The sequence below is a fragment of the Varroa destructor genome, unplaced genomic scaffold (assembly GCF_002443255.2).
Source record: "Varroa destructor unplaced genomic scaffold, Vdes_3.0 BEIS01000001.1, whole genome shotgun sequence".
Classification (NCBI taxonomy): Eukaryota; Metazoa; Arthropoda; class Arachnida; order Mesostigmata; family Varroidae; genus Varroa; species Varroa destructor.
In genome coordinates this window covers 47,749,626-47,764,098 of record NW_019211454.1, presented here as the reverse complement: position 1 = coordinate 47,764,098, position 14,473 = coordinate 47,749,626, and the positions used below count along the sequence as shown (strand labels likewise).

General features: G+C 48.0%; 1 protein-coding gene across 6 annotated transcripts in view; it reads right to left on the bottom strand.

Moving 5' to 3' along the window:
• The window catches only part of LOC111247433 (sal-like protein 3), a 143,328-nt gene that overhangs the window by 16,849 nt on the left and 112,006 nt on the right, over window positions 1-14,473 (bottom strand). The window contains exon 1 of one of the 6 annotated variants that reach the window (XM_086977298.1): window positions 1,967-5,982. The exons of the other annotated variants lie outside the window; for them this stretch is intronic. Within the exon in view, the coding sequence (XP_086833424.1) occupies window positions 1,967-2,087 (121 nt within the window). The 5' untranslated portion in view covers window positions 2,088-5,982. Of the gene's footprint in view, window positions 1-1,966; window positions 5,983-14,473 lie in introns of those variants that run through there. 6 annotated transcript variants of the gene reach the window in all.

Here is a 14,473-nt window from a genome sequence, read left to right as displayed (position 1 = left end):
ACAGAGAAATCAGCCGCGAATGAAGGCATTGAAAAAAACTGAAATAGAAGCAAAGCAAAGAGAATCGAAACGCTCGACTACAACGAGTCGCCGGCCACTTCAGCCCGTCGGTAGACCAACGGCCGCTAAATGCGACTGAAGTCTCCCTATGCCATATAGGTTTCACTAAGAAGCTAGAGCAAGCAAACGCGCAGACAGAAAAGGCGGCCTGCGGCGATTTTTCGCTGAGTTTTTGTTCAGAAATCGCTCGGTTTGGCATCAGACGAAGTATGCCGTTTTATTTGGTGACATTATATCACTAGTCTCTCCTCGGATATTTGCTATCTATTATATACCTCTGTCTTTGACAGAAGGGAGTGTTCGATGTCGTCTTCGTCGCCGTTTGAGATGTTTTAAATGTCGCAGCGGATACTGCTTGTCTACGAGAGTCTGTGACCGCAATGGCGACGAACGCACTAGCTATCTTAAGATTCAATAGCATCAAGATCAAACTTAACATCGAAAGCACGTAATAGCAGGCCCGGTAAGTGTTACTCAAACAAGATCTGTGTAGCCGCATGGTCGATATGGTGAACTCCTTATGTTGCTGTTTTCGCTCGTAGCACTGCCATGGCAGAGTTCGCCACTGCCATTAGCCTCACCGTAATCATGGCGAAGGCATTCACACGCGGACACACAAGTACTGACGCTTACGGGCCACCAGCGAATAAACATATCGCCAGCCAACTGGCTAGATAACCGGCACCAGTTGCCATCGGTTACCACGAGGCATTCTGCTCCATAAACCGTGTTGCTAGCGCTGCGTGCTATGAGCCTATTGTTAATTTTCTCTCGGTGATTCGGACTACTTACGCACGATCGGATCGAATTATCTATACACGTTCGAAGAATACGCTTAGCAATAGACCTGCGCGCTCTAACGCATGACCATGTGCCGCCATCTATGGCGGGCGAGTGAATGAATCTCAGTGAACACGGATTCGAGCCTGAAAGGCAAATGCGTTCGAATGGTCCTGACCAGCGATGGCTGACTAGCTTTTTCTCATTAATATGCTCTCTTGAGCTGTCCTGTGTATTTATAGCAATTTTGGGGGAGTCCAGTAAACTAAATCTAACGATAGCAGAACAACGAAGGTTTTTCTTTGCATTAAGAAAATGATCGCTTCCAGTCTGAGAGCAAGAGACTAGCCAGTGACAACCCCATTCTTAGGTAGACCCCTGAAGTACTCGCTGAGGGAAAGCCGAGTCTCAGTATTGAAAACGAATGTGCGCCATAGCTGAGCGCCTTCTAGATGTCAAATATACCGAGTGACGAAAACAACATTGTCCACCCCCGATTCCACTTCAGTTCCCATACATTTGGATATGGCGTCCAGTGCCTTTCGCAAATCGATAGATATACTCGGTAAATTACAAGCGGACAGACAAATACTAGGCATGACATAACGAGATGTTTCAATAGCTGTCGTTATAGCTTGCCATAAAAGTGGCCCTCTGCAAAATGGTATATTCGTGAAAAGCTTCTTTACTTACCTACGGTAGCTTACAGTAGGTACGTAGCTCTACAAATGAATGCAATATTTTAGCCAAGGTCACGAGGCAAAAGCTAGAACTGCGCGCAAAGTACGCTGATTCTACCATAAATTGGGTAATTACACATACACACATGTCGTTCACACATAAATAACCCTATTATAAAGTTTTATTAACGTCTACTAAATACATTAATCTAAAAACATATATTTATAATAAGCATTATCTTTTTTGTCTTTTTATAATATTATACACATAGAAGGGTACTACTCGGACGAGAGTATGAAGCACATTCCGCATGCGTTCGTGCCATTAATAGTGGGAAATGTACGCGAAGCTAGTGGCATCAGCGTCAAAAATAGAGGAGACAGCGGTTCAGCCTCACAGTCGGTTTACGACTGCGGCTGTAGTTCATGATGACTGATGCCCCTACCGTGATAACAACTAGAAATCGCAGTCCATAGTTTTACAGAGCAGCCACCAGCACCAGCAGCCATCGCAGGGGTATTTAGCTCATCACGGGGGCAACCTGAAAGGGGAGGTGGCCAGGACATTTATTGTGCAGATACGCGACGTAGGAGGCTGCCCGGAACACCAATGCATACTGTACATTTTGTGTGGTGACCCTTTTTGTTGTCCGAAATAAATCCAGCTCGTGAAAATGCTGCTGCTACATCTACTACCCCATAGTCGAGTAGTGTCAATCTAGTTGCCCCCAGTATGACATAGTGATGTTTAGCTTGTAATGACCACTTCAGACTCAACTTAGCAGAGTTATCGTTTTATTTGATACACCAAGCATCAAGCGAAACCCGAGAAATAACCAATGTTTTAAACCAAAACTGGCCGGGCATTGTAGTACGGGCGCGCACATATCGCTTTATATTATTTATGAAAAATAAACCGAACAATGTAACGTAAAAAAGTCACTGACTTCAATGGCTGCACTGGACGCAATATTATTTAGTGCCAGCTTTTCCCGATGCGATTCCCAAGCAGTATATATATACTGCTTCATCCTTTTTTTTGTTTCCCAACTTGGTCTAGATGTCCCCGGTTGTAATTTGTTTACTGACTAATCCTGTCATTGCTGCTTGCTCATATTCTTGAAGTACTGCTGCAGCCGACCCAGCGCAACGAATGTATACTACAAAAGTTAGACGCACTAACTATAGGTAAGGCTTGGCGTTGAAGGCTCGTTAACTCACTGGTGGCAGTTGTGTTGCCGGCAACACTCTGACACACTCTCATAATGCAACGTTTCAAGGTAGAGAAGGTCACCGAAACGGACGGAATCGCATAACGTAACTGTATGAAGGCGTGATCAAGTCCGCTAGCAAAAAGTCTTGTCTCGTTTTTCGATTGAGTCGATATCCTCGACCAGGTTACATCCCTGCTGGCTTTGCTGCAACTACGGGCGATGATACTGCGTGCATTCGTATTGCGACTATCGCAAGTGCTTCTCTGACGCCAGTACCGCTTCCCCATGGCCGCATTTACATCTTCCATAACGTACGTACGCCCGAGGCCAGCTCCTCTTTGCAATGCCTCCGGTGGCAGAGTTCTGCCGGCTACTGCTTTTGTTACCACTGGTGCCGTCATGGCGTCGTCCTCTGCGCCATTCTACCCCTTTCTCTCGTCGGTTTCTTCGTCTATCCTTTCTATCTGGCCTTCTTTTCTCGCGCTACCCCCACCCGCCTGTTTTCTGCTTTCCTGTTTTTGCTCCGCAACTGCCTCCGTCCTGGACTCTCCTGGAAAGCGTTCCCGTCAAAGCCTCGCCTTGTAGAGCTAAGGTCCCGCGTCAAAGCAACGCAAAGGAGAAAAAGGCAAAAGGACCGCGGAAGAAGAGAGGAACAAAGAGAAGGCTGGTGGGCGATGGTAAAAAAAGCAAAGCAAAGAAGACAGAGGGGATAATAAAGAGAGATTAAGGGCGAGAGGGGCCCAGATCCATAGACGCTGGCTGTGCTCTGGTCGCACTTTTAAGACTGAGTCGTATGCACACTTTGCATTCAGACCGAGTAGCTAGCTACTTGCTGCTGCCACCCTACTATAGCATCTTTCGCTCGTCTGAGGGCCCCACCGCTTGTTCCCAGCCCTGCCTGCCTGCTCCTCTAACCGGTCCCTCGGTCGTCAGCTTTCTCTATGCGCTACGCGCATAGCCCGTATACCCTCAAGCACGGCCCCAAAGACCAGCACAATGTCTCATAGCAAGAAGCGGACCTATCGCAATGGCTGGAGTGGCAGTGGCAGCTGCCCTCAGCAGAACTAGCGCAACCCACGTACACACATCGCCAAGGGAAGTTGAGCGGACGGCTGGCTGACGACTGGCTGAAGTCGACCGAGTTAAGGACACAGAAAAAGTAGCGCACTAGAGCGTGTTGGGATGAAAACGAATCTAGTATATGGGAAATAGTTAGAAGCTCCTAGGAAAGGCAGTTGGATGGATATGGGACAAGCAGTTGCGGGATTCGGAGCGCAGTGAAGACATGAACGCAATGCATTCCATAAAGCGGCAAGACAGCGCCCACCCCGAGACAAGCGATTCCGAGCCAGAGACGCGACCAACCGGTATTCGTTTTCTCACTATGTCGCTCTCCTTCGACGGCCTCTACTGAAAGGGCAAAACCCTGCCACGTTTGCTGTCTGTATGCAGCACTCTCCTTGCTTTTGCATTCAGGCGGTAGTATTATCGTTCGTCAGTGTTGCGACTCTGCTCGGTAGGTAGTCACAACGCGTCTGAAGGCAATCGCAGTCATATACATACGTATACACACCAAGTCGTTGAATGTTCTTATTGAAACCTTAAAATCTATGAGAATCAAACCGAAACAACTGAAAAAAAGTTAAAACACCACCATACATTTCTTTTTGACGTGGTTTTTTTATAAAAATGCTTAATCTATACATGCGCTGTTATTGTCGTCATTTCTGAATGTAGCTAGTGACCGTATATCCAGTGTTCTAAAGCCATTATTCCAATAGAATGTACGCTCTTTCTCGTTGGTTCGATCTCAAACTCCACTTTTGATTCGTTTCCAAGTGCTAAAGGCGACCCTGTCTCGATAGTCTCTATCGAAACACGGCGCCTGCACCATTAACACACCGCGGAGCTGAGAACTACTCGACGAATTTTTCCTCCTTGCTAGTCAGGGACTTTTACGTCTAGGTGACGGCAAGATTGAAGCAAACGTCATCGAACTGTTACTGCTTCTGCTGCTCTTACCACCGACAACGGCACCATTGTTGTATATCGTATGGGAGTACATCCAAGGGTGAACGGTGTTCGTTCGTATCCGGTGACGCAGCACCCCTCATGATGGGGGTGGGGAAGGACGCAAACGGCGGAGGGGAACTGTTGTTATGAAATGGAAGGGAATAGAACAATAAAAACGAGTGAAAGGGAAAGAACCAACCCGAACCAGTACGGATAGTTTAGAACAGACACACTTTGCGAAAGCAGGCCGAGTCTGTCAGTCGGTCTGCCCTGGCCGGTTAGTCTGGAGTTAGCTCTGTAGGCCACTTGCGTGCCGCCGGCTTGATCATCACCATGGAGCCGTCGTCAGCACCGGAGAGGGATATTGAAAGATGGCGGGCGCTGCATCCTACGCGAACGCCCTACAAAAGCCTGTCGATCCCTTGCCCCTGGACAAGTTAAAGTAACGATAGAGTTGCTACGCTAGCCAGACCATGAACTATAGTCGATAGAGCCCCACACATGTATTTCTCAGCTCCGTCTAGAATGCCTTTAACAATGAGACCATTCTTTGATTCTCTTCTGCTTGCATTTTCCCTCTGCCTATGATGTTCAGCATCGGTGCGTCGATAAGCAAATGATTCCTTTTCTTTTCCAATACGAAAAACACGATGGTTAGTGGCCACGATCGGTTTGTGTTTTTTCATTGCAAACATTTAGCACTTAAACTAGCATAAGCGGCTAATCTGACCGTTTGCAAATTTTAGTCAAAATTCCATATACCTGAATTAAATAAATAAAAACAGTAATCTATATATTAACGATCGCTCGCTTTGGCGGAGCGCAGTTGAGGTAGTACACAAGAAGTAGTGCTAATGACGGACACTTAGTATAAAAAATTGGCCGGCAAGGAAGGAACGAGCCAGAGTCTGCAAAAGTAAGAAACTTGCCACAGCATATGATGTTCTGGTTCTACGACATAAACAGTCGTCTGTCTTATATTTGTATATCTTTTTATGGTCTAAAACCTCCGGCGATTATGCTTTTCTTCGCCGCTACGGGCGCGAAATTTACTCACGCCCGTAGCGCGGTAGTGGTCACTAACCCACTATTGACCCGCTACCTCAGAAATGAGAGATCAATAAAGTAGAAGTTCAGTGTTAAGCTCCCGTTTGACATGTTTGAGCCAACTAAAAGATATAAAGGCCCTATTCATTGGCGAAGCTAAAAGCTCCTAACAACTTGCCGTAAGTGTTTTATTAAAAAAAAAAAAAAAAAAAAAACCGAACCCAAATTTCAAAGCAATTCGGGTGTAACATAACAGCTTCATTGATTAATACCCCGTTTCCGAAGTTCTAACGGCTTCTTCGTACTAGCTTAGTCATCATCATGGTACACGCAAAAAGCGGGATATATCATATCTATCAGTTAGCTTGTCGTGAACGGCGTAGCAATTTCGTTTAATGAAGTTCTTGTGTAACTGTTGCTTATAGCCAGTCAAGCTAGCAAACAGCCACCCTTTCTGTTATTTCAGAATAATATATCTAGTTTTAAGAAAGCTTACAGGTACACGCTTTATAATAAAAACTGGTTTGCAAACATTGTGCTAATTATAGTTATATGTAGTTCCTTCCTCGGCTGTCTTCGCGAACAGAGCGCATAACGACGCCACGAACGGGGGCTCAAACATAACTCGAACTGACGCACAAAGAACACACACGGCCACAGAGATGGCAGAAATAACGGGCCAGTCATATTTGGCACCGGCAGTAGCAGCGGCGGCGACAGCAGCAACCTTTGGCCCCTCCCAGCACCAGCTGCCCCTTCCCGTTCGCCCCAATCCATATTTCACCCAGCATATAGCGAGACGATAGTAAGGCGGCTTGCTTGCCCCTGACGCCACATACCCCATAGATGTGTATATATAGGTATATATATAAAGAGATGGGATATATGGAACTCATCTCAAGGAAAACAGTCCTATGTGACAGGGCTCTGCTGAGAGGGTGACGCGATTTGAACCGACGGAGTAATATATGTATATGAAGAATACGATCTTTGGCGACGTGTCAGCACCCTCCACCTTATTCAGCTGCGCTAATATTCTATGAACCTTATGTACATTTTGTACAATAAGCACTATTGGCTTTATGCAGGAAATTTTACCTTTGTGATTATAATGATGATGATTCTAACTACTTCTTACTGCTAACAACAGCCGTGAATTTCATTGTGAGAACGAGTTGCTTTAGGTCTATCATAGATTACATATATGGTATATTCCTCCATGTATATATATATACATATATATATATCTATATTTGACAGTGTACCTTTCTTATTTCTCGAAATGTATATACTTATGAAAAGCTTCCATGCAAGAAATTTGTCTATTGCTCTCTTAATATCAAGGAACATCGACTTTCTGAATCCTCTACATGCCCTCGACAAAATGATAATTTTTTTTTAAAAAGCGTTTTAAAAATAGGTTAAAAAACTAAACATAGAGATTTTGGTAAAGAGAAGCTTGAATCTATCTTGTCTGATTTTTACTCAAACATTTTCCTCAAATCCTATCCACGATAATCTAAGAAAATATCTGAGGGATAATTGCTGCAAGCGCTGCCAATTAGACCTCGAACCCTCAAGCTTAGGTAATTTTAGGACTCCTACACAAAAGGACCGAAGTCCGTTTGCATACATGCTACTACCGTAGAAACTTCAAAGGCGCGGTTGTTCCAATTCAGCATTGAAATGCAGTCAGTTCCGCTAGTAGCTCTAGCACAAACAAAATTAATTAAGTCTATTATTTATTCTTCGTATAAACATGTCGACGTTCCCCATTTTCCCTAGTGCGGATCTTCGGGCTATCTTCCAAGGACCCATTTCACATCTACCTAATAATAATTCACTCCCATTTAATCTACATGAAACAGATTCAGTTCAAGTTTAATAAATAATCACAATCGAAATTTCGGTTCTATTCGGTTTTGTTCGTTGTGCAGCCGTTTGCTTTATATATATGCACTCTGCGTTCCAAGCTCCGTCATTCGAATCACCCTCCCACAATTGCGTCAGGTCGCCCCATTGTTTAAACCGATCGTCTTCCCCTATACTTTGCCCTAGTCGCTCTTCCACCAAGCACATATATACACACACACACACACACACACGCATGCACTCATCCGGCCCGGTTGCCCCCTCCCTACGATGGTAACTCATAGGCCAAGTAATGCCCTTGCGCACGACTTCTTCGGCCCTCTGGTCTTGGTCGGTCGCTCGGTCGGTCGGTCGGTCGGTCGGTCCGTGCTCGCTCGGTGCTCGGATAGCGGCAGCGTGGTATGATCATCGGCACTCCCACCCTCGCGCACCCATATCGCATAGCTGGCACAGCCATGAGAGATCCCTACGGGGTAGAGACAGTAAGGCAGAAACTACCCACCGCCGTATCGCTATTCGGCCCGGGCCAGCCCGAAAGCCCGATAGCCTGCCAGCTAGCTATCTAGTAGCAGCGCTGAGGATCTCGTAAGATACAATACTCCACTGTCGAAGGAGTGACTGAACCTGACAGCAGTGACGTCTGTCCCATAATTCTTGGGCTTGCAGGACGATTGCAGACTGTAGACGAATAGAAGAACGTAATAAAGTACTTTCTATTACGCATTATACTTATTTAATAAGTATTCGTCAACTATTGTATAAGTTTCTTAAAGATAGATGAAGCCTTCAAGGAATACACATGCCTAGGATGTTTATCACAATGTCAGAGTTATCAATCAGTCTCTATGCAGGCATGTTTCACGTTAAGTTAGCGAAGATGTTTGCCCCTCACAAACTCGAAAACTTTGCGTGAAAGCTCAAAGCTCGTTCTTACGTTTGCTAGCAGTGTACCGAGCAACTGGTCAATCAAATACTGGCTCTATTCTATCGCGGCCACTCAAGATCACTTGAACGAGAATTGATGATATTAGCTTAGCTAATTTGCTATGATTCCACCTGGACAGGAGCGACATGACATCAGCCTTCGTTTCGTTCACAGGTTATTTTTATTTAGGGTTTAATTGGCTTGGTAATTGCTATAGATGAGTTGGTAGGCAAATAAGACATTCACCTACATAGAATCTCTACACTCTGCCCTGAAACGTCGTTTTCGCGAGGGAATGTTTAGCCTTTGCAGACGAAGAAAGCTATACAAGCCTACGCGGCAACCATACTTGCATGCATTCTTACAGTAGCGTGCGTAGGCGATTGATAGGCATGGCAGAGTCCCAGGGTTTTCCGGATTAGTGTCGAGGATGTGGTAGCACGATTTCCCTTCTGTACAGTGCACGCTGTATGGTAGCGTACAAGACGCTGCGATGCACGTTGGCAGCCACGGCCTCGTGTCCGACTGCGCGATGTCATCATGGAGGACTAGTGAGACAACCGATACGATAGATTCAAACACTCATTCCAGTGCTTGTCTATTATCTGCTACTTGCTCGAGTTCGCGTGCCGCCGCCCGGCGGAACAGTTCGCCTTCACGATAGATAGATAGATAGATAGATGGTTGAATGGCTTACTGACTCGCCAGGCTACTCGCTTACTCACCAGCTGACTGGCGTCGTCAGTGTAGTTGATGTAGTCGCTTATGCCGCCGCTGCTGCCAATGCTCCGCTACCCCTTTGGCCGCGACTATTCAGGAGCAGCGTTGAGGACAGCACTAACTCGCGGGAGCTACCAGCTGACAGTGGTACAGTCTAATTAACTTCATAGGGTATGCGCATTGCATATGAGACATATGCTCGTAGTTGCACGCGCAACTACACGCACGCTCATGGAGAGAAAGAGCGACAGCCCGATATATGCGACGCGCTTCTCCATACAGGTGCACACAGACAATTCGGCAGCATCTTCCTGCGCCTGCTCCCCACTTTACAACAACTCCCCATGAGCGTGGCTAGATACGTATCTCTGCCGACGAACCGTTAGCAGGCCTGCCAATCCCCAGGACAAACCTAAACGGACGGATTCCCCAATCATCCGCAAAGCGTGCACTCTCCCCGTCCACTGCCTTGTCGTTGCACCCAAACGCAGAGGCAAGTGCGGGAGCGGTGCCTCCTTCCCGCGATGTTGACCTGTACAACGCACAGCTGTTGGTGGTGGTGGCGTACGACCAGCACGAAGCAGAAAGAGGTGCCCGGCAGCGGCGTTACTGAACTTCCCGATGCGGCGAACACATAAGCACCTAGCCAATACATAGGGCAATTACAGTGAATAGCGGGTGAGCTCTTCACTGAGTGCAGACGGAATACGAATTTGCAGAGAGACGGTTGAACCGGACAGATGAGTCGATCGGGCTGTTTGGCCATACGGTTGTACGGTGCCAGCCAGCTAAAACGGTGGCCGAGAGTCGCAGGTCGTTGACGAGTCGCAAGCCTACGAGGGAAGAATATAACAACGAAAAGGTTGTGCACGATTTCAGTAAGGTAAGATTGACTGGGCCTAATGGGGAAGACGAAGCTGGGTACCAAACGGAAGCGGAAACTCTTGTTTATGTACAGCAGTGTGAAGCACACTAACTGCCGCTCTCGCTCAGTCTGTGCAAGGGCTGGTTGTCACCATACCACCCATCGAGAGGTGGAGCAGCTGACTGCTGGAAAATAGCAAGCATGCGGACGGATGAAGAGATCTGGAACAGACTGGCAATAGCTGGGCCTCAGTAAAGTGACTATGTCGTGGTGGCGGCCGGACCCACATCATGGAAGCGCAATTTGCCCCTCGTCATCATTAGTGGTACGACAAGCAAGCGTGGCATGGCTATGAGAGCCCTACCGGACCATCGCCGAAAGCAAATCGCCTTAGCGAGTTGACTAGCCTGGATATCTATTATCTATCTGACGTATCCTTGTTCGAGAAGCTCTGTGCCTCACCGCTCCTGTCGTAATCGAAGCTTCTATGGATTATTAGCCACATTGCTTCCCTATCGCTAACGTCATCGCTGTCTCGACAGACGTCAACAACCCGTACAACAACGTAACAACGAGCGGATCAACGAACAAACACACACAGACACACGGATACATCTATAGTAAACACATGACGACAATAAGGCTAGGAACAGCAGCAGTGAATAGATAGTATGACCTAATGTTCTTCAATCCAAATGCCCTGTGCATTGAACCTCACAGATACCACACGAAAACACTTCGACAAGTAGTTTTTTTGTCTTAGATACATATATTTTTCAACTGATCATTTGTACTGTTGATTGTTCTTGTCGTTATCTATTATATTCAAACGATAAGCGCTGTATATGCATAGAGGGGCTTGTGGAACTCTGCATCGTACTCACAACAGTATTCAGCCGTCGTCGTACATTTACTATTATGCTTCTTTGCGTGTGCAGAGATGCATGTGCGTTAATCCTGTCATAATTATGAGCTGTTACTCCCTTTCGCTCATGCTGAATTTGAGTGTCTATGCAATAAATACATAGGCACGAGCACACAGACACCCAACGAACAGATATGGATTGTACAACTCTCAAACGCTGCCTTTCATCTATGATTTGACGCACGGCAAAGATCTGTTTTGCGTCATGCTGCCGCTGCTGTCATCTCCTCCTGATTCTCTCTTTTTCTCTCGTTCTTTGGTTGCTCTTCGCCCGCCTTGCGCCCACAGAGGCCTCCCCATTCTAGACTGTTTCCTTCGCAAGTCACCGTTGACTGCTGCTCGGCGGCAGCAGCAGCATCAGTTACTACTGCCGCTGCCGTTGCTGCTAGCACCGCTACGCTCGCTTTGTCGTAATGAAGTATTTCAAAAGCGAAATGAAAGCAGGGGCTGGCGAGCGGAAGAAAGTGAAGGGATGCCATTCCCCAAGACCCTTGGCTGCGCCCCTTCCTGATATTCCCGGCAGCATGGTTCTTTGATTCGCAAAAGAAAGCGGTTGCAGCTGCCGCTTACACCGTCGCACCACTAGTAGCACCGCCACCACCGCCGCCGTCGCCTTCAATAGCAGCACGCCATGGGCCCGCCGGCGTCGGGGGGCGAAACGCTTGTCAGGGGAACAACGGAAGATGAAGAGCGAGCGATTCTTGGTTCGTGGTGGTAGCGTTGAAAGTGGTGGTGGGTGGGTGGGAGGAGCCCCGCTGCCGTCGCTGCTTTGTCGTCTGTCTGCGGGTCTATCTCTCGGTCGGTCGGTCGCTCGCTCCTACGCAACGAGCGACGGAGCGGGCGAACAGAGTAATGGCGGGAGGTTGTGAGTTGTGCCGGTTGCTGGAGGCTGTGCTGGCTGCTGTGGCAACGGCTGTCGCCTGCGCTGCTGGTGGCCGGTAGCAGCAACTGCTCTCTGTTGAGGGAGAGGGAAAAGAACGAGGCGAGGCGCAAGTTACGCGAGGAGGGAGTCATGCGCAGCGGAGCGGGCGGGGGCTACAGGAGCTGCTTCGAGGAGGGATATGCAAAATGGAATATATTTCCATATATTGTGCATAGTGGGCAGAGGCAAACGGCAGCTGCGCCGGGGGGTGTCGGCAGCGCGTTCGAGAGTTAGGGAATAAAGTGTGGGTAGGAGGTGATGGGAAAGGAGAGGCAACTGGGGAACCAGGGAAGGGGAAAGAAACGACCCTTTCCTGCTGTCCCGACAGCTTGCTGCTTTAGCGTTACCCCCCCCCCCCCACGCGACTCTTCCCGGCACTCGCTGCCTCTCGCTCCGCCCGACTACCCCAATCGTGTGCGCTGGCGGGTTTGTTCTCGCTATATGTCTGTTGTGCCGCTCTCAGTGCTAGAGCATTTTCCTCGCTCTTCCCCTCAGAGCCCCCGGGTTGCCCCTGCGCGACCCTCAATACTTACCCCTATTGCTCCAAAACCATGCAGGATCCCCGATTCTTTACCCCTGCCTGATCCCCGATTACCGCAGCCGCGAGCGCTCGTTCGATATGCCGCTATAGCGTAGCATACACATACTGCTGCAGCCGCCACCATCGTTCTACCAGCCTCCTCCCACCATCTCCTCCCATATAGCATCTCTTACAACTGAAACGCATACGCGCTAGCGGCAGCGAAGAGTTCGCTTGCTTGTTCGACCCATTGCTAGCTATACTCCATCCAGTACTACTGGCGTACATACCCTCCTCCTATGTCCCTCACGTTCCCCTGTTTGTCCCCGGCAGCATTCTCACCAAGAGCTACCGCCACTTCCGCCGTTGCTTTCTTTTCAGCACACAGTCACTGGCATGGCCCTCATCTTAGTTCTCAATCGCCAGCAACGAAGCCAACAGGAGTCGATCCAGCGGTTGAGGCCCCATGAAACTCCATGCCCGAAGCTCTGGCCCGTTGTGCGCCAGCCAACTCTCATCGCTGCTGCTTCGAATGGAAGTAGCGGCAGCAGCAGCAGCAGCAGCAGCCGATGAGTGAGCGGAACGAACAACCGTAGATAAAGTCCTGATGCCAACTGAAATCCGGCAAGCGACACCGACTGGCCTACCGGTGTCTGCAGGCCGGGTCCTACTAAGGAGATACGGGCATTAGGCCAACTAGCTGCAATCCGATGAGAAAACAACAACATTTAACGATTTTACCTCGATGCGCACGCCATTACGGCAATGGACACCAACAGTCGAAAGAGAACCAACCGGCCGGGGTGCTACTGGTCAGCAAGCTACCGCAGTATAGATCAGTTCGTAACGCAGATAATATCACATCTACTTATGAATATACATGTAAATAAAAAAAGTAGTGAACATGTATGAAAGAAAACCACTGGCAGGTCGATGTCTCATTAGAAAAGGGCCGCTACTAAGATTACAAGTTAAGGAAACCGCCAGGACTCGTTACTTAATAAGTATCTTTATGGAAGTTGCTATGAAATTGAATGCGCATGTATTGACGGCCTTGAATATGTGCATGTAACCATAACAATACTATAAATCAAATAATCATACAACCGACATACTGCACACCCTACGCTCTGTAATAGAAATATTAATTGATAATTGAAAACATGATGCAGGTATAATTCAACCAAGTAAGAAGTCATCTCTCACAAGATAGGTGGCGCACAGGTAGAAGGTACCGGCAGTACCGGCACGAGATCTCTATTTTATACTCTATTTATGTTTATAGAAATTGGAGAAATGATAGGTTAAAACAATACGCGAGTACAAACCGCCCACTGGCTGCGACAAAGTTAAAGAAGAACAAACTTAGTTCTTTCAGCTTCCAAGCCTAGAAGACTGTGAAGAAAGGCGAAGTATCGAGTACCCGATATCGGCGAAGATCGACAACGATGGCGGCAGGGGCGGCTGCGAATAGCGGTAGCAAAGAAGTGAGATGGGATCTAGCAGTAAAGGGGACACCTATGGGATAAGCGACGTAATAGGAAGACGTTGGCAGCCTCTAGCAGGCAGACCTATAAGGAAGGTTGTATAGTGGTGAACCCGCCATTGGCTTTGGCCCACCGGTGGCTGACTGGAAACAGCCTCACTGCAGGGGCATCCGCAGCAGCAGATCGACGATAGAGGATGTCATTTCATATAAAGGTTCCCGCCTCTTCCCATCTCGGCTGTTCTGTTTCCACTCTTGCGCGCTCTCTCATTCTCACTATATCATTCACTCACTTTCTCTTTCGTTATTTTTCCTTCTCCCTCTCGCTGTTCTCCCCTTCGGCTCCATATAGACGTCCCCTCCCCGCCCCTGCTCCTATCTCTCCCTACAGTCGTCGAACACCGCCGTCCGTGGGGTTGGGTCGCCGGAATCTGTTCATTTATA